General features: G+C 41.6%; 1 protein-coding gene across 5 annotated transcripts in view; it reads left to right on the forward strand.

The window, feature by feature from the left end:
* The window catches only part of KCNQ4 (potassium voltage-gated channel subfamily Q member 4), a 332,459-nt gene that overhangs the window by 239,081 nt on the left and 70,686 nt on the right, over positions 1-22,692 (forward strand). For all 5 annotated transcript variants that reach the window (XM_082246982.1, XM_082246978.1, XM_082246979.1 and 2 more), the window contains exons 4-7: positions 4,258-4,433; positions 11,340-11,465; positions 15,644-15,754; positions 16,589-16,684. In XM_082246982.1, coding sequence (XP_082103108.1) covers positions 4,258-4,433; positions 11,340-11,465; positions 15,644-15,754; positions 16,589-16,684 — 509 coding nt within the window. The remainder of the gene's footprint in view (positions 1-4,257; positions 4,434-11,339; positions 11,466-15,643; positions 15,755-16,588; positions 16,685-22,692) is intronic.

Genomic DNA, 22,692 nt, shown 5'->3' on the forward strand with positions numbered 1-22,692 from the left:
AGTCCCTAAAGACCTGAACAGATGAGGACATTTTTCCTGGAGGGTTAAATAGGGAGGCGTTGGCAAGGGAAGTATGTGTGAACTTATTCCCGTTAGATGGCAAAGTGCGGCTAGGGTTCGAGATAATATATCTTTGAATGTTTAACTTTCTAACGTACTTCTGCACATCAATAAAAGTGTCGAATTTACTCAACACCCTTGGAGGTGAGAAAACTTCCCCATACATCTCTATGGGGGAATCGGATGGGAACGGGCCGTCTGCTCATCTGATCCGATCCGATCCGCTGGATGGATGGAAAATAGGGCTCCAGATTTGATGGATTAGATCGGATGGGATGTCAGCGGACATGTCTCCGCTGACATCCGATGCCTGATAGAGATGCATGGGGTGACCGTTCAGATCTGAAAAACTGACAGGCGGATCTGAAAGGTCCACCTGTGTGAAAGGGGCCTTAAGGGAATTAAAAAGGAAAATCAAAGTATACAGATGCATCTCAAAAAAAATTAGAATATCATCAAAAAGTTTATTTATTTCAGTAATTCAATTCAAAAAGTGATAGATTCATTACACACAGAGTGATATATTTGAAGCATTTTCTTTCTTTTAATTTTATTGATTATGGCTTACAGCTAGTGAAAACCTAAAATTCAGTATCTCAGAAAATTTGAATATTACATAAGATTGATAAAAAAAAAAAAAAAAGATTTTTAAAACAGAGATGTTGGTGTAGTGAAAGTATGTCCATGTATAGTATGCTCTCAATACTTGTTCGGGCTCCTTTTGCATGAATTACTGCATCAGTGCAGCGTGGCATGGAACCAATCAGCCTGTGGCACTGCTGAGGTGTTATTGTTGCCCAGGTTTCTTTGATAGCGGCCTTCAGTTCCTCTGCATTGTTGGGTCTGGTGTCTCTCATCTTCCTCTTGACTGTACCCCACAGATTCTCTATGGGGTTTAGGTCAGGCAAGTTTGCTGTCCAATCAAGCACAGTGATAACATGATCATTAAACCAGGTATTGGTACTTTTGGAAGTGTGGGTAGGTGCCAAGTGCCAAATCTCCATGAAGCTTATCAGCAGAGGGAAGCATGAAGTTCTCTAGAATTTCCTGCTAGAGGACTGCGCTGACTTTGGACATGATAAAACACAGTGGACCAACACCAGGAGATGACATGACTCCCCAAATCATCACCGACTGTGGAATCTTTACACTGGACCTCATGCAACTTGGATTTTTTGCCTCTCCACTATTCTTCCAGACTCTGGGACCTTGATTTCCAAATGAAATGCAAAATGTACTTTCATCCAAAAAAAGGACTTTGGACCACTGAGCAGCAGTCCAGTCCTTTTTCTCCTTAGCCCATATATGACGCTTCAGATGTTGTCTCTGGTTCAAGAGTGGCTTGACACAAGGAATGAGACAGCTGTAGCCCATGTCCTGGATATGTCTATATGTGGTGGCTGTTGAAACACTGACACCAACCTTAGTCCAATCCTTGTGAATCTCCCCCAAATTCTTGAATGGCCTTTGCTTCACAATCCTCTCAAGGTTGCAGTTATCCCTGTTGCTTGTGCACCTTTTTCTACCACACTTTTTCCTTCCACTCAACTTTCCATTAATATGCTTAGATAAAGCTCTCTGTGAACAGCCAGCTTTTTTAGCAATGACCTTTTATGACTTAACCTCCATGTGGAGGGTGTCAATGAACAACTGTAAAGTCAGCAGTCTTTCTAATGATTGTGTAACCTACTGAACCAGCCTGAGAGACTATTTAAAGGCTCAGGAAACCCCTACAAATTTTTTGAGTTAATGAGCTGATTAGAGTGTGACACCATGAGTCTACAATATTGAACTTTTTCACAATATTCTAATTTTCTGGGTTTTCACTAGCTGTAAGCCATAACCATCACAATTAAAAGAAAGAAATTCTCGAAATATATCACTCTGTGTGTAATCTATTTAATATTTGAGTTTCACTTTTTGAATTGAATTACTAAAATAAATTATTTTTTTTGATGAAATTCTAATTTTTTTAGATGCACCTGTATATACAAGAACATTTTCAGGTCAAGAACAGACCATTCTCCAAAACTGAGGGACCATGCAAGAAGACCACAAGCAACCACTCAAGGAATTTCAGGTCTCAATGGATAAGACTAAAGAGACTATTCATACAGCAACTGCTGCCCACACACTTTACAAATTGCTGTTTTTTGGGAAAGTGGAAGAAGCCACCATTGATTTAAACTTAAATGCCATCTCACCTACAGTTTGCTAGAAGGCACCTTGGAGAAATTGCTAGAAATTCTCAATTACACCAACACAGAGTGTTACTGTGGGTGTATAAACAGTAACAAATAGTGCCACATCCTCATAATTAAAGTATATGTACAAAAAGTGGGAAATATGGACTTTGAAGGCACTGATATAAAAAAGGTACAATTTTTATTGATAACAATTCATATAAAAACACATGTATACATGATAAACATTACAATAAAGACAACACAAATAATTACTAAACCCACTCTGGATATTTGGTCAAGGCTAGTGGGAAAATAAAACCTGGGGATGTCCTGGCGCAAGAATAGAATACAATGTAAAACTGGCTTCAAGCTCAACATGTTTTGGAATGTTTCACTTCTCCAGGAGCTTACTTTCTTTTATATACTTTTTTACATTCTATCAAGATCAGTGGACTCAATTGAACACAGGACCAGTAGTTTTACAAGGTAGAACAAGGCAGGTATATATGTCTTTAAAACACTTGCATAGTTCAAAATGTCCTCTTAATCATAAAGTAATGCTGCTTTCAAATGGAAAAAGCAATATACTAGTTGGTAAATCCTTGCTTTCAGGTGTGGATAGAAAAGTTGTTTATTTATATAGCATCTGACTAATGCCTCCAGATGCCTCCACCATCAGCTGCTGTTACCCTGCTGTCAGGCCTATTACAGAATATTAGTTCTTGTGAATGTCCAGACCAATCATTGGTATGTGGTTCTCTTAACAACATGTGGCCAATCCCTTGTGACTGCCTGTGGCCTTTCTTGAGGAGTGGCTTTTTTCTTGCAACCCTCCCATACAAGCCACATTTGTGGAGAATTTATGATATTGTTGTCACATGCACACAATGATCACTCTTTGTCATAAAGTCCTGCAACTGTTTCAGAGTTGCTATAGGCCTCTTGGTAGCCTCTCTGACCAGGTTTGTCCTGGGTCTTTCATCCAGTTTGGAGCGACGTTCTGATCCAGGGAGGGTCTGTGTTGTACCAAATACATTCCACTTCTTAATAATAGACTTCACTGTGCTTCTAGGCATTGATAAATCCTTTGAATTTTTTTTGTATACATCTCCTGATTTGCGCCTGTCCACAACTTAAACCTGGGGATCCCGGTGATAGTGCCTTGCCACCCATAGTTTATTATTTGCTTCAGTTGCACTACCAGGGACTGAAATGCTCCAGGAAAACTCTTTTCATGCTGAGCTAATTAAAATGACCATAGCTGATCACAGTTGAAAGCTACACTTTATTGAGTTTACAAGTCCTTTTTAGGAGAGGGGGGTTGGGGGGGCGATGCTTTTTCCAGCTCAATGATTTTGTTTTTTATTTATTTTTTTTATTTTGTTCTGACATGTTGGTGTTATAGCTTTCACTTGGATGTCATAAGTTGCAAATACAGCTGGATAAAACAAAAACTTTGGCTGTCTTTATTTCAGGCTGCAAAGCAACAAAATGTGATTTTTTTAAAGGGGGGCGATTCTTTCCTATACCCACTGTATAGCATCTTCAAAGTAAGGTAAATCCTCCATTAGACAGTTTTCATCATCACAAGTCCATATGCAAAGATTTCCACTTTATCTAGCCCAGTGACAGTGGTCATTAGAACAGATAAATGTTAAATCCACCTTAGCAGGGACAAAGACATCAATAATAACCTGACGGGGTTCCAATCCCCCACCACTCTATAAAAAAAAACAAAATAATGTTTTCAATTAGTCAACTAATGTCCAATACGATTGCTTTATAAACTCTTGACACATAGAAAGATCTTTACTGTACAAATGAAATGATAATAATATATGTTTACTAAACACACAATTATTAACATTTTTCATTTTCTCATGGGAGCAGCGGAACAGAGAATTATTTTTGCCAACATGAAATCAACTGTATTAACAGGACAATGTTAAGATGTCTTAGAGAGAAGGAGACAAATATTGCCTTTCACGTATTTTCCTTTTTCTTTCCATAGATTTCATTGTCCTGGTAGCCTCCCTGGCAGTTATTGCAGCTGGGACTCAGGGTAACATCTTCGCAACCTCAGCTCTACGCAGTATGCGATTTCTGCAGATCCTACGCATGGTGCGCATGGACCGGAGAGGAGGCACCTGGAAATTATTGGGTTCAGTGGTATATGCTCACAGCAAGGTAAACTATTAAAGGTGCCACATTTGTTCTTTTTGTGAGTACAGCCTACTAGCTACAGTACATTAGTGATGTCGCGAACATAAAATGTAATGTTCGCGAATGGCGAACGCGAACATCGGCAAATGTTCGCGAACCGGGCGAACCGCCATAGACTTCAATAGGCAGGCGAATTTTAAAACCCACAGGGACTCTTTCTGGCCACAATAGTGATGGAAAAGTTGTTTCAAGGGGACAAACACCTGGACTGTGGCATGCCAGAGGGGGATCCATGGCAAAACTCCCATGGAAAATTACGTAGTTGACGCAGAGTCGGGTTTTAATCCATAAAGGCAATAAATCACCTAACATTCCTAAATTGTTTGGAATAACGTGCTTTAAAACATCCAGTGTGTGTATACGATCAGGTATGATGTTTTATCGATCAGGTAGTGTAAGGGTTACGCCCGCTTCACAGTGACAGACCAAACTCCCCGTTTAACGCACCGCAAACAACCACAAACAGACCAGAACCGACCAAAATGGGACAGGAACTGGGCTTTAAGGGTTAGGGTTAGGTTTAGTGTTAGGGGCTAGGGTTAGGGTTATGGTGAGATACTTAGGGTTAACCCTAACCCTTAGGTAACCCTACCCCTACGCCTCTAACCCTAACAGTCTAACCCTAAGCACTAAAAATAACCCTAACCCCAGCCCTAACCCTAGAACTAACCCTAATTCTAATTTTTTTTCTGGTTTTGGACATGCTACAGAGCTGAAGCTTCACAGGTACACTTTTTAGACCCCCAGACACTGAATCACACAAAAAACGTTCTTAAAAATTGTCATTTTTTTTGATAGAGAGCCAATTATTGGAAAAATTAAAAAATAAAACATTTCTTTGGATTTAGCGTCTGGGGGATCTAAAAAGTGTACCTGTGAAGTTTCAGCTCTATAGCATGTCCGGAACCAGAAAAAAATTACGAATTAGGGTTAGGGCTAGGGTTAGGGTTAGGGCTAGGGCTAGGGTTAGGGCTAGGGTTAGGGTTATTTTTATGGCTAGGCTTAGAGGGTTAGGGTTAAGGTTAGAGGGTTAGGGTTATGGTTAGAGGGTTAGGGTTAGGTTTAGTGTTAGGGGATAGGGTTAGGGTTACGGTGAGATACTTAGGGTTAGAATTAGTAGCCCTACCCCTACCCCTCTAACCCTAACCCTCTAACCCTAAGCACTAAAAATAACCCTAACCTTAGCCCTGACCCTAACCCTAGCCCTAATTCTAATTTTTTTTTCTGGTTCTGGACATGTTACAGAGCTGAAACTTCACAGGTACACTTTTTAGACCCCCCCAGACAATAAATCCAAAGAAATTTTTTTTTTTTTTTTTTTTTTAATTTTTTCAATAATTGGCTCTCTATCAAAAATGACAATTTTTAAGAACTTTTTTTTTGTGTGTGTTTTAGTGTCTGGGGGGTCTAAAAAGTGTACCTGTGAAGTTTCAGCTCTGTAGCATGTCCAGAACCAGAAAAAAAAGATCATTTTTCAGTAGAGCAGGGATGGTGGGAACCCTCCTTTTTAGTTACATAGTTACATAGTTACATAGTTAGTGAGGTTGAAAAAAGACAACAGTCCATCCAGTTCAACCTATGATGTGTGTGTGTGTGTTTGCTTTTAACCGTACATTGTATACCCCTAACTCTAAGGTGTCCATCTAATAGTTTTTTGAAACTATCAATGCTCCCTGCTATTACGACTGCTTGTGGAAGAGAATTCCACATCCTTACTGCTCTTACAGTGAAGAACCCCTTACGCATTTTAAGGTTAAACCGCCCTTCCTCTAGTTTTAGTGAGTGGCCACGTGTCTTATTGTATTCCCTTACTCTGAATAGTTTGTTCCTTATGCTAGGGTCGCCAGTACAGTATTTGTATATTGATATCATATCCCCCCTCAATCTTCTCTTCTCCAGAGAGAACAGGTTCAGTGCCTGTAGCCTCTCCTCATAGCTGATGTCCTCCATTCCCCTAATTATTTTTGTTGCCCTTCTCTGGACTCTTTCCAGTTCCAGCACATCCTTCCTGAGGACCGGTGCCCAGAACTGGACAGCATACTCCAGATGTGGCCGGACCAGAGTCTTGTAGAGTGGAAGAATAATCTCTTTATTTCTGGAGTGAATCCCCTTTTTTATCAGAGTTGTATAAAGTACTCGAAACCCATACTTGAGTAAAAGTACAAGTGCTCGATCAAAAAGTGACTTGAGTAGAAGTAGAAGTGCTCAATCAAAAAGTGACTTGAGTAGAAGTGGAAGTGCTCAATCAAAAAGTGACTTGAGTAGAAGTACTAAAGTATTCAACATTTTTTGTACTTAAGTATTGCAAGTAGTTTTTTTTTAAATTTTGCTACTCAAGTACTGAAAGTAAAAGTACAAGTACTGTGTTATGTAGTTATTAAAGAAAGAAGTCAAAAGTTTATTAAAGTTAAAGTTATTAAAGAAAGAAGTAAAAAAAAGTCAAATGTACACATGACATTATACATATTTTGTTGAGCTTCATGAAACCTGCCATCTACTGTTCTGGCAGTGGTAATTTCTATAATTGTAACGAGTAACTATGCAGCACAAAAAAAAAAAATCGGAGTAGAAGTATTGAAATCATCGAAAAAATGTAGTGAAGTAAAAGTGGAAGTAGGAGAAAAAAATTCTACTCTAGGAAAGTACAGATACCGCCTTTCGGTACTTAAGTACAGTAGTGAAGTAGTTCTACTTAGTTACTATACATCTCTGTTTTTTATACATCCCAGTATTCTGTTGACTTTACTTGCAGCGGCTTGTCATTGCATGCCACTGCCAAGCCTGTTGTCTACCAGTACCCCCAAGTCCTTTTCCATCCTAGACTCTCCCATAGGTTCCCCCCCTAGTGAGTAGCTTGCTTTCTGTTTTTTGGCCCCCAAGTGCATTACTTTACATTTATCAACATTAAACCTCATCTGCCATGTAGTTGCCCACCCCGTTATTTTGTTCAGGTCCGTTTGTAAGGTTTCTACATACTGCATAGAAGATAATGGCATGCCTAGTTTAGTGTCATCTGCAAATACTGAGATTGTACTAGATATCCCCTCCTCTAGATCATTTATGAATAAATTAAACAGGATTGGTCCCAGGACCGAACCCTGGGGGACCCCACTTTCCACACCCGCCCAATCTGAGTACTCCCCATTAATCATCACCCCCTGGAGCCAGTTCTCTATCCAGGTACTCACCTTATGGTCCATACCTACCTTCCTTAGTTTGTACAGTAAGCATTTGTGGGGAACGGTGTCAAAGGCCTTTGCAAAGTCCAGATACACCACATCCACAGCCTTTCCTTTATCTAGGTAGCAGCTCACTTCATCGTAGAAGGTTAATGGATTGGTTTGGCAAGAAGGATTTTTCATAAATCCATGCTGATTACTACTAATTATACTGTTTTCATTACTAAAGTCTTGTATGTGGTCCCTTAACATCCCCTCCAAAATCTTGCAGACTACAGTTGTTAGGCTGACCGGCCTATAGTTCCCCGGGATATACCTCGGCCCCTTTTTAAATATTGGTACCACGTTGGCTTTTTTCCAATCAGCTGGCACCATACCCGTCTGTAAACTATCCTTAAAGATCAAGAATAATGGTCTGGCAATCACCTGGCTGAGCTCTTTAAGAACCCTCGGGTGCAAGCCATCCGGTCCCGGTGATTTATCTATGTTAAGTTTCTCTAGTTTAGTTCTAAGTCTATCTTCTGTTAGCCATGGCGGCACTTCCTGAGGTGTGTTGTTTAGTTCGGCCTTACAAGCAAGGTTCGTGTAGCCCCCCGATTCTTTTGGGAAGACTGAAGAGAAGAAATGATTTAACACTTCCACCTTTTCTCTGTCCTCAGTGGCCATATTTCCTTTGTCATCTTTTATGGGGCCAATGTGATCTGGCCTCGCTTTCTTACTGTTTATATACTTAAAGAACTTCTTGGGGTTCTTTTTACTCTCCTCCGCTATATGTCTCTCGTGTTCTATTTTAGCCGCCCTGATTTCGTCTTTACATTTCTTATTACACTCTTTGTAATGCTTAAATGCTGCCAATGACCCCTCAGTCTTGTATTTTTTGAAGGCCTTTTCTTTAGCACTAATATGCATTTTTATGTTGGTGTTTAGCCACCCAGGGTTTAATTTTGCTCTTTTAAATTTATTTCCCTTTGGAATGCCCTGGTCAATCCCCTTGTTAAGTATGCTTTTGAAGCACTCCCATTTTTCCTCCGTGTTCTTTGTTCCCAGGGTTCCATCCCAATTGATATTTTCTAGCAGCGAGCGCAGTTTTGGGAAATTGGCTCTTTTGAAATTCAGCGTCCTTATATTACCCCTCTGCTTCCTATAACTGTAATTAATACTGAAACTTATTGACCTATGGTCACTGTTTCCTAAGTTCTCCCGTATTTCTATATCCGTGAGCAGGTCTGTATTGTTGGTAATCAGTAATATAACTATATGATCTTTTTTTTCTGGTTCTGGGCATGCTACAGAGCTGAAACTTCACAGGTACACTTTTTAGACCCCCCAGACACTAAATCCAAAGATTTTTTTTTTTAATTTTTCCAATAATTGTATCTCTATCAAAAATGACAATTTTTAAGAACTTTTTTGTGTGATTTAGTGTCTAGGGGGTCTAAAAAGTGTACCTGTGAAGTTTCAGCTCTGTAGCATGTCCAGAAAAAAAGATAATTTTTCAGTAGAGCAGGGATGGTGGGAACCCCTTTTACACCTATATGATCTTTTTTTTTCTGGTTCTGGACATGCTACAGAGCTGAAACTTCACAGGTACGCTTTTTAGACCCCCCCAGACACTAATCCAAAAAAAGTCATGCCTGCCACCGTATATATCAGTGGTGGGTGGGCAGTGGCACTGCAGTGGGCACAGTGCACTCTGTGGACCTGACAGTCACTGGCACCCAGGCAACTGCAATTATAAAAAAAATATATATATTTTTAATTTGCAAGCTGCTGTGCCACCGTATATATCAGTGGTGGGTGGGCAGTGGCACTGCAGTGGGCACAGTACACTCTGTGGACCGGACAGTCACTGGCAGCCCAGGCAACTGCAATAATAAAAAATATTTTTTTTTTTCAATTTGCAACAAGATGCTGTGCCACCGTATATATATCAGTGGTGGGCACTGCAGTGGGTACAGTACACTCTGTGGACCTGACACAGCACTCACTGCAATTATGACAGAGGAAAAAAAAAGTATTTTTTAAAATGCAAGGTACTGTGCCTGTGCCACCCGAAATGAGTGTGGTGTGCACACAATACAGTCTGTGGTGGGTCTGTGGCCTCTCACACACAGCGGGCAGGCAACTGCAGTGCACAATATATATATATATATATATATAAAATACTCAAATACCAGCCCTAAAAAGGGCTTTTGGGGACAATAGATATATATATATATCTATATCACAGAACAAAAAAAAATACACAAATACCAGCCCTAAACAGGGCTTTTTGGGGACAATAGATATATATATATATATATATATCCAAAAAAAAACTCAAATACCAGCCCTAGGAAGGGCTTTTTGGGGTGCTGTCCTTACAGCAGGAGTGTACCAAGAACACTGACTAACAAGACCGGGAACACTGACTAACAACTGTCCCTAGCTATTAGCAGCAGCAGCAGAAGCAGCACTCTCCCTGCTCTCACTAACACACTGCTTCAGAAATGATCTAAGATGGATGCTGCCCTTGCTTATTTATAGGAGGTGGGAGGGTCTGGGAGGGAGGTATGCTGATTGGCCTGGAATGTGTCTGCTGACTGTGAGGTTCAGGGTCAAAGTTTGCCTCAATGATGATGTATAGGAGGTAGACCGAACATCGCATATGTTCGCCCGCCGAGGCGAACGCGAACATGCGAAGTTCGCCGGGAACTGTCCGCCGGCGAACAGTTTGGTACATCTCTACAGTACATCAGAAGCAGAGTTTCATTAAGCCAGGTGACCATGTTGTAAAACAAAGATAGCCAACCTGTGGCTCTCCAACATTTGTGGATCTAGATCAGCCTTTCCCAACCTTTTCAACACAGAGGAACCCTTAAAATAATTTTCAGGTCTCAGGGAACCCATGCTAAAAATTACTTTATTTACAACTCACGATACATTAGTGTGATGATCATTGGGATGAATGCTCCTTACACTTGTGGACATTGGGAAGAATTACCTTCTTCCAGATAGCTAAAAAGATCAGTGGTACCAGGGGAACTTATTTCACAGGCAGAAATTGCTCATTGCTCAAGGAACCCCTAACAACCTCTGGAGGAACCCTGGTTGAGAACCACTGATCTAGATGTTTGTGCCATCATATTTAGAACCAGGTTGGCCTTTTTGCTTGTTGCTTACAGAGATTTTACAAAGCAGCACAGGTATTGCCAATAGTGGTTTGGGTTTAAACTTTGATAAGGAAGTCCAGGTATTTAACGTTTATGAGAAGGAGACACATCATTCACTTCACTTCTATGTGTTAGTGTGCAAACTATTGCAGTTGTCAGGCTAGTACTAGAACAATAGTGAGTGCACTTGTGATTATAACCCCCTCTAGTCACCAATGCCTGAAGCAAGGTACATGAGCTACTTTTGAAGAAGAATGGGGCTTTTTTGGCCCCATTGACTTCAAAGGGAGTGCATGCAAAATGGACATATTTTAGGTGCTCCCTAATTAAAAGTCTATGGGACCAAAAACGTGTGATCCTGCCCCAAAGAAGCTCTTGTATGCCACTTCACTCCTAAAAATGTTTAAAAAAAAAAAAGGTTTAAAGTCTTAAATTGCTTGTATACGCAATGCTCAAGTGTGAATGAAGTTTTAACAATAATCCAGAGTAACTTTTGTCTTCTTCATAAATATAAACTATATTATGTTTGCTTTCTCTAGGAGCTGATCACTGCATGGTATATTGGTTTCCTGGTGCTAATTTTTGCCTCCTTCCTGGTCTACTTGGCAGAAAAAGATGCCAACAAAGAGTTTTCAACCTATGCTGACTCTCTCTGGTGGGGAACGGTACGTTTTCCTGTGATGTGTGACACAATGAGCATCTTGTAAAGTGTTTAGTGATGTCTGAGATGTATGTGGATTAACATGACTGCTCTTGGCACTTAAAGTTTAATTTAATAAGTAATAAAACGTACATAAAGAATTGATACATATGACATTTTTTTACTCTTATTCTGCAACTGCACTGCCATGTCCTTTTCTAACATCTACTGTACAACAGACAAAAGAATCTATAGGCAATTTTACTAAATTCATGCAATATATACAGTTTTTTCCTATTAACCTCATTCCACCTAAAACAAAAACATCAGAATATCGAATATTTTTTTTCTAACTCCTCTAGGATAACCTACTAAGGTGATTCATGGTATAATTGCATTACATTATCTAACAAACTGAGTATCAGATGATTTTACAGTTTAAACAGTTTGTTTGCACTCCCAGAGTATGGACCATGACCCTTGCAGCTCCTGAACTTAAATATAGTGTGTTTCGTCTCAAGCAAGAAATAACTTGCTATTTTAGGCACCTAAGATATGCTGGGACTACCTCTGAGTCCTGAGAATGTATAAAAATACTGCAAGAATAGGATCTGATGCAGATCAGGGGAAACTATATTTTAGTGCATCAGAAATGTAGCACATTCTTTTATTAAGACACGAGAATGCATTAAGTAATTTTAAAGATGGTAAAAAGTAGCCTTGAGCTGTCATTTTAGAAAAGATGGCGTTGTTAAACTGAACAGACCTCCTGATCAGTCTGTTTTGGATAAAGTGCAGACACACTTCTACTTGTACTAATTCCAACAATGTCATCAATAGAAGACATTAGGAAGAATCTAAGGTTGACTGACCATTATATGAAAAAGAATCAATATTTTCTCTGCAACACACATCTCAAAGTAAGGTTTTAGGCATATCTAAGCCCATAAAACAAAACTGTAACATATTGCAGCTTAGCATTCCATAGATAGTTGCACTGGTTTCCTTTTTATGGAATTTTTTAAATGTATTTTTTAAATGGCGATCCTGCCGGTAACACACTTTCTGTCACAAGGTGACAATGCTTTCGCACTGCACAGTATTTATGGAGTAGCAGCATTACCAGCCTAGGCTGCTGTTCTGATTTAGACTACCCCCCCCCCTCTTGATCTCCATTATATAGTGAGTAGGATTTCTCTAGTTCACAGAAGACAGCTTGGAAAGCTGATGATGGCATCTGAGATTTCAGTTAAATTAACCCGAAAGTTACAAGGATTTCTGACAGGATTACCTGGAAGGTCTGTACTTGTAAAAAAATGTGCTTAGGCTAAGGTTTGTCCCTGGAGCTGAGCACCGTACAATAATTATTGCAATGCACACGCTCAAACTGAGATCACATTGCACAAGCCGAGCATTAATACAAAATGGTGCTTCTAGAGTGGCCTGCGTGAGTGTGGTTATTCATCATTCACACTTCACAAAGCGACCTGTTTTATAACAGGGCAGACTAGGGCCCAATCACTCTGCCCATTCACAATCTACAGCTCATGCAGGACTCTGCAACATGTACACCGGTGGTAGGTTGTAAACCCTTCACTCACCATTCTCCTGGTCCCCTTTAGCAATGACCCACTTTTGGCTTGGGACACCTGAGGCCCATGTGACACGGGGGCCCAGGTCACTTGCTGTGTGCTTAGTGAAGGTGGGTGTGCTGCTCACCAACAAATAGGTGACTTTTTCTGTTATCCATTACCAACCCCACCCTGACCAGGTTTGTACCACTGTAATTCTCCTCAGGATCTTGTATTTCACTGTGTGTATCCTCCATGAGATGCACCTGTACCGCACTGTGGCCTAACTATGTGCTGTCCTAACTCAATTATACTAGAGCATTCTTAGTATCACATAGGAAACAGTCGTAAAAAAGAGACAATTAATACATGTTCTCCCTCTCAGTAACAAGTCCTCTTTAAGCCAGCAGTGTACCTTTGCCATCACCTGGTATCAGGGGTGCTCATCCTGGGCTCATCATACTTTGATGAACTTTGCGTCAGACTCATCGTTTACCTCTATGACCTCACCTCTCTATTCCAACCAGCCTACTGACCATTAGCTATACTCCATCCAAACCTTATAGTGGTTCTAAAGGCAGAAGGATTTTTACCTTAACGCATTCTCTGCATTACGGTAGAAAACCTTCTGTTTACAACCCCCAGCCCCCCTTATAGTTAACTAAGCCCTAATCTCAAACCAGTGCTGTGCCCAAGAGCAGCAGCTATCTCCACTCTTTCCCTCCTCACAGGGCAGATTCATAGCAGTGGGACTCATTGGCTCCTGCTGCTGTCAATCAAATCCTATGATGAGGGAGCGTGCGATGGGGCCAAGCAGTGCTGTCTGTGTCTATGAATATTAAAATCTGTGATGACGCTGCCTCTAAATCAGGGGTGTCAAACTCCACTTTCATCGCGGGCCGCATCAGCATTATGGTTTGCCTCAAAGGGCCAGTTATATCTGTAAGATTAGATGTCCAGAGCACCTCACCCCACCCTTGCACCCTTACATCACAATGCACCCCCTTGCCAGAGGGTGGATCTGGGAAGAAGTGCAGGAGCTGGAGGAGAACCAGAGAAGGGCTGGAGTCAGCTTCCAGAGTCTGCTGAATGCAGAGACAAGGTGGTGTTGCGGCTTCACAGAGAGGTGCAGGATCTGTAGGAGGAGTTCTGCCCTCCTCTCTGATGTGGACTGCTGAGGAGGAGGGGGGGCAAAGACGAGCATTCCTGCAGCTTCACAGAGTACTGCAGGATCTGGCAAAGGAGTTCTGTCCTCTCTGCTGCCAACTACAGAGAAAAGGTGGGGGCAGAGACAAGGGGGCTGCCACAGCTGCATGAGAGGTGGGAGGGCCACATGAAATGGCCTGGGGGGCCGCATTCGGCCCGCGGGCCTTGTGTTTGACACCTGTGCTCTAAATCAAGGTAAAAATATTAACTAGAAAGTGACAACAAATTACTAAATAGGTACAGTAAGTGTTTCATATATACATATATATATATATATATATATATATATATATATATATATATATATATATATATATATAATGTGCCAGTGCAAATTAAATCATAAACAAACATATAATGCAAAAAAGGCAAATGCAATAAATAATAAAGCTTCTTATAGCTTGTGCAATCAAAAAAGTCTCTGTTAGATAAGGTGCTACATAGAGATGACACCACAGTGTAATGACAATTTTCCACTTGTGCTCCTTTCACCAGGTGAAGTGCAAGCTCACCTCCATTTTAGACCCCTAAAAGTAAACAAATCATAAATGTAGATGCACAAGCTATAGGAAGCTTTATTATTTGCATTGGCCTTTTTTGCATTATATGTTTGTTTATGAATTTAGTTTGCCCTGGCACTTTATATTTATGAAACACTTACCTAATTAGTAATTTTTTGTCACTTTCTGGTTATTATTTTTACCTTGGCTTAGAAGCGATCACACATTTAATATTGATTTATTGCAGATGTGGGAACACATTTGGTGATTGCAGCAGCTGCACCCTGTAATTTCCTAATTTCTATCAAAAGGTGGCAGTGCTCTACTACCACATTAATACATTAATATATAATGTCTATGTCTATGGAGACAGGCAGTGCAGCTCAGGATCATACCCGCAGGTATGCCACTATAAGAACTAGCTTCCTATGGTGGCACGCCAAGAAGAGGAAAAGCCAGGAGCGTTGGCAGGGAACCCCAGAGGAGGAGGATTGGGGCTGCTTTGTGCAAAACCATTACACAGAGCAGGGAAGTATGACATGTTTATTATTTTAAAAAGTTACCCTTTACAATCACATTTTATAAGACCCTGCCAGAAGGGAAGTAAACTCACCTTATTTCCCGAGAGGAAAGAAGAACTTAAAAGGGCAGTAAATTAGCCCCTGCTTACACACAGGCTTCTTATTGGAAAGCCCAAGCATGCTTTGTACACTGAGTTTAATGGATGCACTCCATATTTCATGTTTATTTTTAAAATAAGCATTTTATATAAGCAATTAAAAAAAGGATAAAACATCAGTTTAAAACATGTAAACTGTCAAAATAATATAACAAAAACTGTTATGCTTGCTTTTTAGCTAAATCTTTTTCTGTTTATACCCTTTAGTGCACATGTATGTATTCATACTGTCTGTGTTTTCCACTAGATCACTCTTACCACTATTGGTTATGGTGATAAAACTCCCCGTACCTGGCTGGGGAGAGTCCTGGCTGCTGGGTTTGCTCTTCTAGGCATCTCTTTCTTTGCACTTCCTGCGGTAAGTATACATTATTTATTTCTTAATGTGTATGAAAGGGCATTTTCTTTTGAATGGAATGGTGAAGCGTTAGGGCTTGTTCACAAGTGCAATAGGTGATGCCGCTACTCTGAAAAGCAAATCTCGCTTGGGTTGCTTTTCAGAGTTGTTTGACAGGTGATGAGGAGCGATATGTCACCTCCTCACTACCTGAATTAACCCATAATTTTTGTACTACTCTGCCACAGTTGTGTGCATTGCACACAGTTTTGGCATGGCTGCAATATATCAGACCCATAGAACTGCATTAGTCGCGTTCAGCAGCGACACCACCTGCTGAAAGCGACATGCTGTTTACGTTTTCCCAGGGCCAAGACTTGTACAGCCATGAGCTTCTGTATGTTAGTGTTCAAGCCAGCGGTTAGCAGGCAGTAAAATTGTGGCTCAACCACCTGATTGTACACCCCCCCCAACCTCACTTGTGAATGAGCCCTTATTCCCCCTGTCAGATGTTTATTGCTGTCTGTGTTCCTGTTGGGGGAATTCACCCTTGTATTTGTTCTAGTTACCATCGTCACTGAGACAGAAAATGATAGGTTTATCCAAAATTTTAGAGTTGTCACCACAGCAAGAAGTGAGGGGGAGTCCTCTAACTGGGACACCTGTTTCTATGACAAATCTCTTAGATGAGAATCATGTTCCCTTTAAGAGATTTCCTTTTATTTTCTGTTGTATTTCCAGGACTGAAAGTGAAGGGAAAACTTACCGTCTGGACAAAAGCAGTCTAAAGGAAACAATAAATTTAGTTCATTTAGCAAGATTAATACTAATTAGGAATATTTTCTTGTCCTTCAGGGGATTCTGGGTTCAGGGTTTGCCCTAAAAGTTCAAGAACAACACAGACAGAAACATTTTGAGAAGCGTCGGACGCCAGCAGCTAATCTTATACAGGTAAGGTAGAATGTGACACAACTGCTTGAGGTTTGCAGGGTTCTTTGTACTGCACTGGGTTAATGATGAGCTTGTACTTGTTCCAAACTGGGTTCAAGTCCGAACAGCTGTCATTCCTGGCCCATGTGGCCATATTAGGTCAATGATATTATGAGTATTCCTGCCCCTTTGTGTACGTCTGGGGGGCAGGGAATCTCTTGCCCATAACTCATTGGCCCAGAAGTGACAGCTGACTTGTGGGTTCAGACCTGAGCTCAGTTTGCAACCACAAAAGACTGCTCCTCGAACCTAAGACAGGGACAGCTTGGTTGCCTTTAGATGTGTTTTTGATACTATTGAGTGTTGACTCATGCCTGCTGTCATCCAGCAGGCATAAGACATTGGTTGTTGAGGAGCTGGCACCTCCTGAGTCCAGACAACTAAAGACTTATCCTTGCTCTCCACCTGGTCCCGCCCTGACAGTCTTGAGGGCATGTGGCCTGGTATGGTTTTGGAGTGGACGTGGGCTCCTTACCAACCAAAGAGTTGCAGGGAGGAGTCACTAGCTTTTAGGATGCCAGCCTGTGCCGACTCCTTAACAACCAGTGAGTTGCAGGGAGGAGTCACTAGCTTTTAGGATGCCAGCCTGTGCCGACTCCTTAACAACCAGTGAGTTGCAGGGATGAGTCACTGGTTGTTAGGATGCCAACACATGTGGCTCCTAATAACCGACACAAATGGCAAACAAAATGCACCAAAAAACACATGTGCAGGCATTTTTTTGTACATCTCAATTGAATTCTATGTGGCACAAAATCAGGCTGCATCACACCAATATAGCACAGAACGCATTCCTAAAATTGTGCCGTGCTGAGTTGCATTGATGTGAACAGGCAACATTGAAAACAATGTGATTTCCATTGTCATGTGATTCTCTGTGAATACAGTCACATGTGAAACCACGCTAGTGTGAACCAGTCCTAAAGCTGTATAGGAAAGAGGAAGGGGGGAGAAAGGGTGTTGGTGACCAAAAACCATGTCTCCAGCTAGGTATTGGGGCGGAACTTTTCACGGTACAGAAAGCATATACAGTAGGTAAGACAAAAAGATATATGAAAAATATACATTTTATTTAACACAGGAAAACATTTTTTAAAAATATTTTTACAAAATATCCATCTGTACAGTACTTTTATCAGCAACAGAGGACACGTTTAAGTCAATCACCCCGACTGGGAATACCAAACGGAAATGTTGTATGCAGTCATTCAAAAAGGCGTGATGGTAAAATCCTTCCAGAATTTAGAGTACTGACAATCCTCTACATGTTTTTCAGGGTATAACCTGATTCTTCGGGAGGGTATTTGTTACAGTTACTCTGAAAGAATGTAAGATCATGATTTAGAAACAGAGACAATCATTTGTACATATCACATAACAAATAGTATGTATGCATACAAAGTCACATTATAAAGTTACTTTCACAGGTATACAATCAATGATAAACTGCTGCTCTCACCAAGAAAACACATCTGAGGTCCATAATGGCAGTGAAAACCCACCAGGTGTACAGTCCCCCCCCCCCCCCCCTGGGCGGACAAGGGGGGCTAAAGTATATGTGGCCTGATTAATAGAAAAAAGCAAGAAGGAATTCTATATAGTGCCCACATACAGTATAGCAATAGACCAATAATGAAATGATATCTAGATAAATCTGAAAAGATGCTAACCTTAAATGGGCCACAGATAATCAATCCAATCCTAAAGCTGGCCATTCACTAGCAGATTTTTGAAAGACCATTTGTAGAAAAGTTTATAGTACATTTGTGCAGATGATGAATGTCATTCAAAAGTCTTTCACAATTCTGGTTGCTTTTAGCATTCGATTTTTGAACAAATTAACTTTAATGAACCAAAACCACATTCAGGCTAGGTTCACATTAATGCAGTGCGGCAAATACCTTGATCCATGCACGTTTCCCACCCCGTATTCAAAAACCATTAAATTGCGTGGGACTTTAAATGTATGCAGTGGCGTCACTAGGGTTGGTGTCACCTGGTGCGGTAAAACATGGTGTCACCCCCCCCCCCCCCCTATATTCGGGCCGGGCAACAGCTCAGCGTTGAAGTTTTTTGAAGCAGGTTGCGACGGTCAATAAGGCCTACAGGATAGCAGGTTAGGCACTTCCTAATGGCTCAGTCCCTCGGAGCAGTAACGGATAATGGCTGACAGGCCATCCTGCCAGACCCAGCAAAATTGCAGCAGTGATCCCTCCGGTTATACGTTCGCTCCCTCTGGGTTAACCAAGCTGACTTTGGTCAGTAGTGTAACCCGTCTGTACCCTGGCAGTGAAACAGTCTTTCTCTCTCTGGTGGTGCTGGGCAGTGTGGCCCTCTCTCTGGTGGTGCTGGGCAGTGTGGCTCTCTCTGACCTCCCCCAGCACAGTCCTCTTTATGGTGTAGCACTCACTCCCTCGGCTTTTTCCCAGGTTCCCAGTCCTCAATCCCTCCCCCTAGCAGAGTTCATTTTGGGGGCTGTGGTCTGCTCCCTGTGAACAACAAATGGGGCCGCCAATCTTCCGGGACTACATGTCCCATGATGCCCCCTAGTCTCTTCTGATTGGCCCTCCACGGTGGCCAGCGGGAAGGGAAACAGACCGGGCAGTAAGCTGGGCGGCAATCAGATGAGAGCGGCTCTCTCTTGTCTTGCACTGCTGACAGGAGAAAAGAGGGGGGAAGTGGGGAAGATAAACTGACAGCCCGCAGCTCGCTACCTGTTCTCTGGTGGACTGAGCGAGGGAAAGAGCCTGCTGTCACCGCTTAATCATACCTCCCAACTTTTGAACTTCACAATGAGGGACACTGGAGGAGTGAAAAGACCTGGCATGCTAGCTTGCGGTAAATTATGGGAGGGGCTTAAGGGATATGTTTAAACAAAACCCAGGCTTCCTTGTACCTATAAAATATGCTTCGATTGCTTTGTCTGAGCCTACCTAAAGAATAAATTCAATAAAATAGTCAGCGACTGCATAGCAACCAGCAACTGTTGAGACAATGAAGACTTTGGTGAGAAGTATATAATGTACAGTATTGTGTATATAGTGCAGGAGAGTGTAAAGCAGAGCACAGGGGTTGAGGAGTGCTGCAGCCAGTGACGGATTTAGGATACATAGTGCAGGCTGCAGGGGTCCAGGGTGTGTAATGCAATGGGTTCAAGATTTCGATGAATGTAATGCACAGAGGGCTATAGCCAGTGCCAGGTTTAGGAGTACATGATACACACAGAGAGCATGGTCCAGGAGTACATAATACACAGAACGCAGGGCCCAGGAGTGTGTAATGTATAAAAAAAAAAAAAGGAGTACAAAACAAAAAGAGTGCAGGAGACAGGGGTGTGTAACTCAGTGTAGGGGTAAGGAAAGGGCAAAATTCCTCCCACATACAAGAGATGGTCAGAGACTGCAGACATGATACAAGAGATGGTCAGAGACTACTGACATGATACAGGAGATGGTCAGAGACTGTGGAAATAATACAAGAGATGGTCAGAGACTACAGACATGATACAGGAGATGGTCAGAGACTGCGGACATGATACAAGAGACTGTCAGAGACTGCAGACATCATACAAAAGACTGTCAGAGACTACGGACATTATACAGGAGACGGTCAGAGACCGCGGACATTATACAGGAGATGGTCAGAGACTGCGGACATTATACAGGAGACGGTCAGAGACTGCGGACATTATACAGGAGACGGTCAGAGACTGCGGACATTATACAGGAGACGGTCAGAGACTGGGGACATTATACAGGAGACGGTCAGAGACTGCGGACATTATACAGGAGACGGTCAATGACTGCGGACATTATACAGGAGACGGTCAGAGACTGCGGACATTATACAGGAGACGGTCAGAGACTGCGGACATTTTTCAGGAGATGGTCAGAGACTGCGGACATTTTTCAGGAGACGGTCAGAGACTGTGGACATTATACAGGAGACGGTCAGAGACTGCGGACATTATACAGGAGACGGTCAGAGACTGGGGACATTATACAGGAGACGGTTAGAGACTGCGGACATTATACAGGGGTTGTTGGCACTGGGAGCATGCTTCTGTAGTATACAAGAGACTGGATACATAGTACATGACATATTACAGCAGCACTCTCCTAAAACATAAAATACTGTTAAAGTTCAATTTTTTTTAAGTTAAAAAGAACATGGATGATCCCTTCCAGTGATAATGTGCCAGCAGTGGAAGGGTTACCTGCAATTTATCTCGTCCCAGGTTCTCTTATCCTGACTGAGAATGCCATTCAAGCAGCGTGGTGTGCCTCCTCCCCCCTCCTGCTCTGTGTACAGTCAGGAAGTAAACATCACAGCAAGAAGAGGAGGGGCGGCTTCAGTGTACTCCCGAGTCCGTACACACAGTGACAAGAGAAGACTGCAGGCAGCTGGAGAGACATCCCGGCCAACATACAAAGTGTTGCCCGCGGCGTGTAGACAACCCGATGCCCGCACATGCTGTGGGCATTTCAGGAAGGTTGGGACTCGGTTTAGGCTTAGGTGGTGTCACCCCTCTGGCGGGTGTCACCCGGTGCGGACCACACCCACCGCACCCCCCTAGTGACGCCACTGAATGTATGTTCTAGGGCAGTGATGGCGAACCTTGGCATCTCAGATGTTTTAGAACTAGATTTCCCATGATACTCAAATATAGTAGAGTGCATAAGCATCATGGGAAATGTAGTTCCAAAACATCTGGGGTGCCAGGGTTCGCCATCACTGTTCTAGGGTATATTACACCAACTCATAAAGTATAAAAATTCTTAAGTTTTATTACATATCAAAATTGTTAAAACATATATGTTAAAAACATATTCACCTAAGCGATGGTCATATAGGTCTTTGATAGATTTTTGATTCTAACCATGTGGGGATAGTTTGGTACCCTCCACAAACTTTTTTTATTTCTTTGACACTTTTATTTTGGTGCATCTATTTTTCACTCCTGACGAAGCTTATTTCTTAAGCGAAACATGTAGAGTTTGTAGTTTTTGGGAGCACCTTTATGATTTGGGGTTAAGCATGGTTTATGGGAAGGGTGTTTTTAGAGGGTTAACAAGCAATGGTAGTACTCAGGGCTTTAGCATTCTCATGAGGCAGGCCTGAGTACCTTTCTAGCTTTTAGAATTCATTAGGCAGGACACTTTGTTATGTCAGTTTAGCTGCTAGTCAGCCATTTTTGGATAGTGCTGGTTTGGGAGAAGTGCTCAGGGCCTTAACATTTTCATGAGGTAGCTATTTCGGCCTTCAGGATTCAATAGGCAGGATCATTTGTCATATTAGTTTAATTGCTAGCCAACCATTTCATTTGGATAGTGCTAGTTTGTTAGGAGGCTTTAAGATTAGCCAGCCAAGTGTGTAGGGTGTGGCCATTTATAAACAGATAGGCCACATCAATTGAGACAGACCAGACAGGAGAGTTTGAAAGAGAGAGAGCTTCAATAAGGCAGGTTTTCAGTGACCAGTATTGCCCAGTCAGGTGAGATAGATTCTAAAACTGCCCAATAATTTCTTGGCAAGCAGTATCTACACACAGACATCAGTTACTGGTGGACAATCTGGTGTAGAGGACACTTTTAAAAAGATGCTGCCCCATAGAAGTTAGGTTGTTCGACTTACCGAAAAAAATGATTTTAAGTTAAAAGGGATACTGCAGTTGCAAGGTTTTGAGCCATTAGTAGCACATAGGTAACAGGAATCATTTGTGCTTGTACCAGTATAGTCATACTAAAAAAAAAAAAAAACATTTAGAGTTAGATTATTAAAAGTAGAAATTCCACATTTCCTTAGATTTACATGCATTAATGTTTTTACTGTATATTCAAATTGTCTAATAAATCATTTATTTCATGGTCAGCTGTATTGCCTTTCACTTTAAGTGTTACTAAACCCAGGACCCTGCATTCACTTTATCTGGTCTCCCACAGTACACAGAACATGAAAATGCAATTATT

Source organism: Pelophylax lessonae, assembly GCF_965119305.1.
Source record: "Pelophylax lessonae genome assembly, chromosome: 2".
NCBI classification, from domain to species: Eukaryota; Metazoa; Chordata; class Amphibia; order Anura; family Ranidae; genus Pelophylax; species Pelophylax lessonae.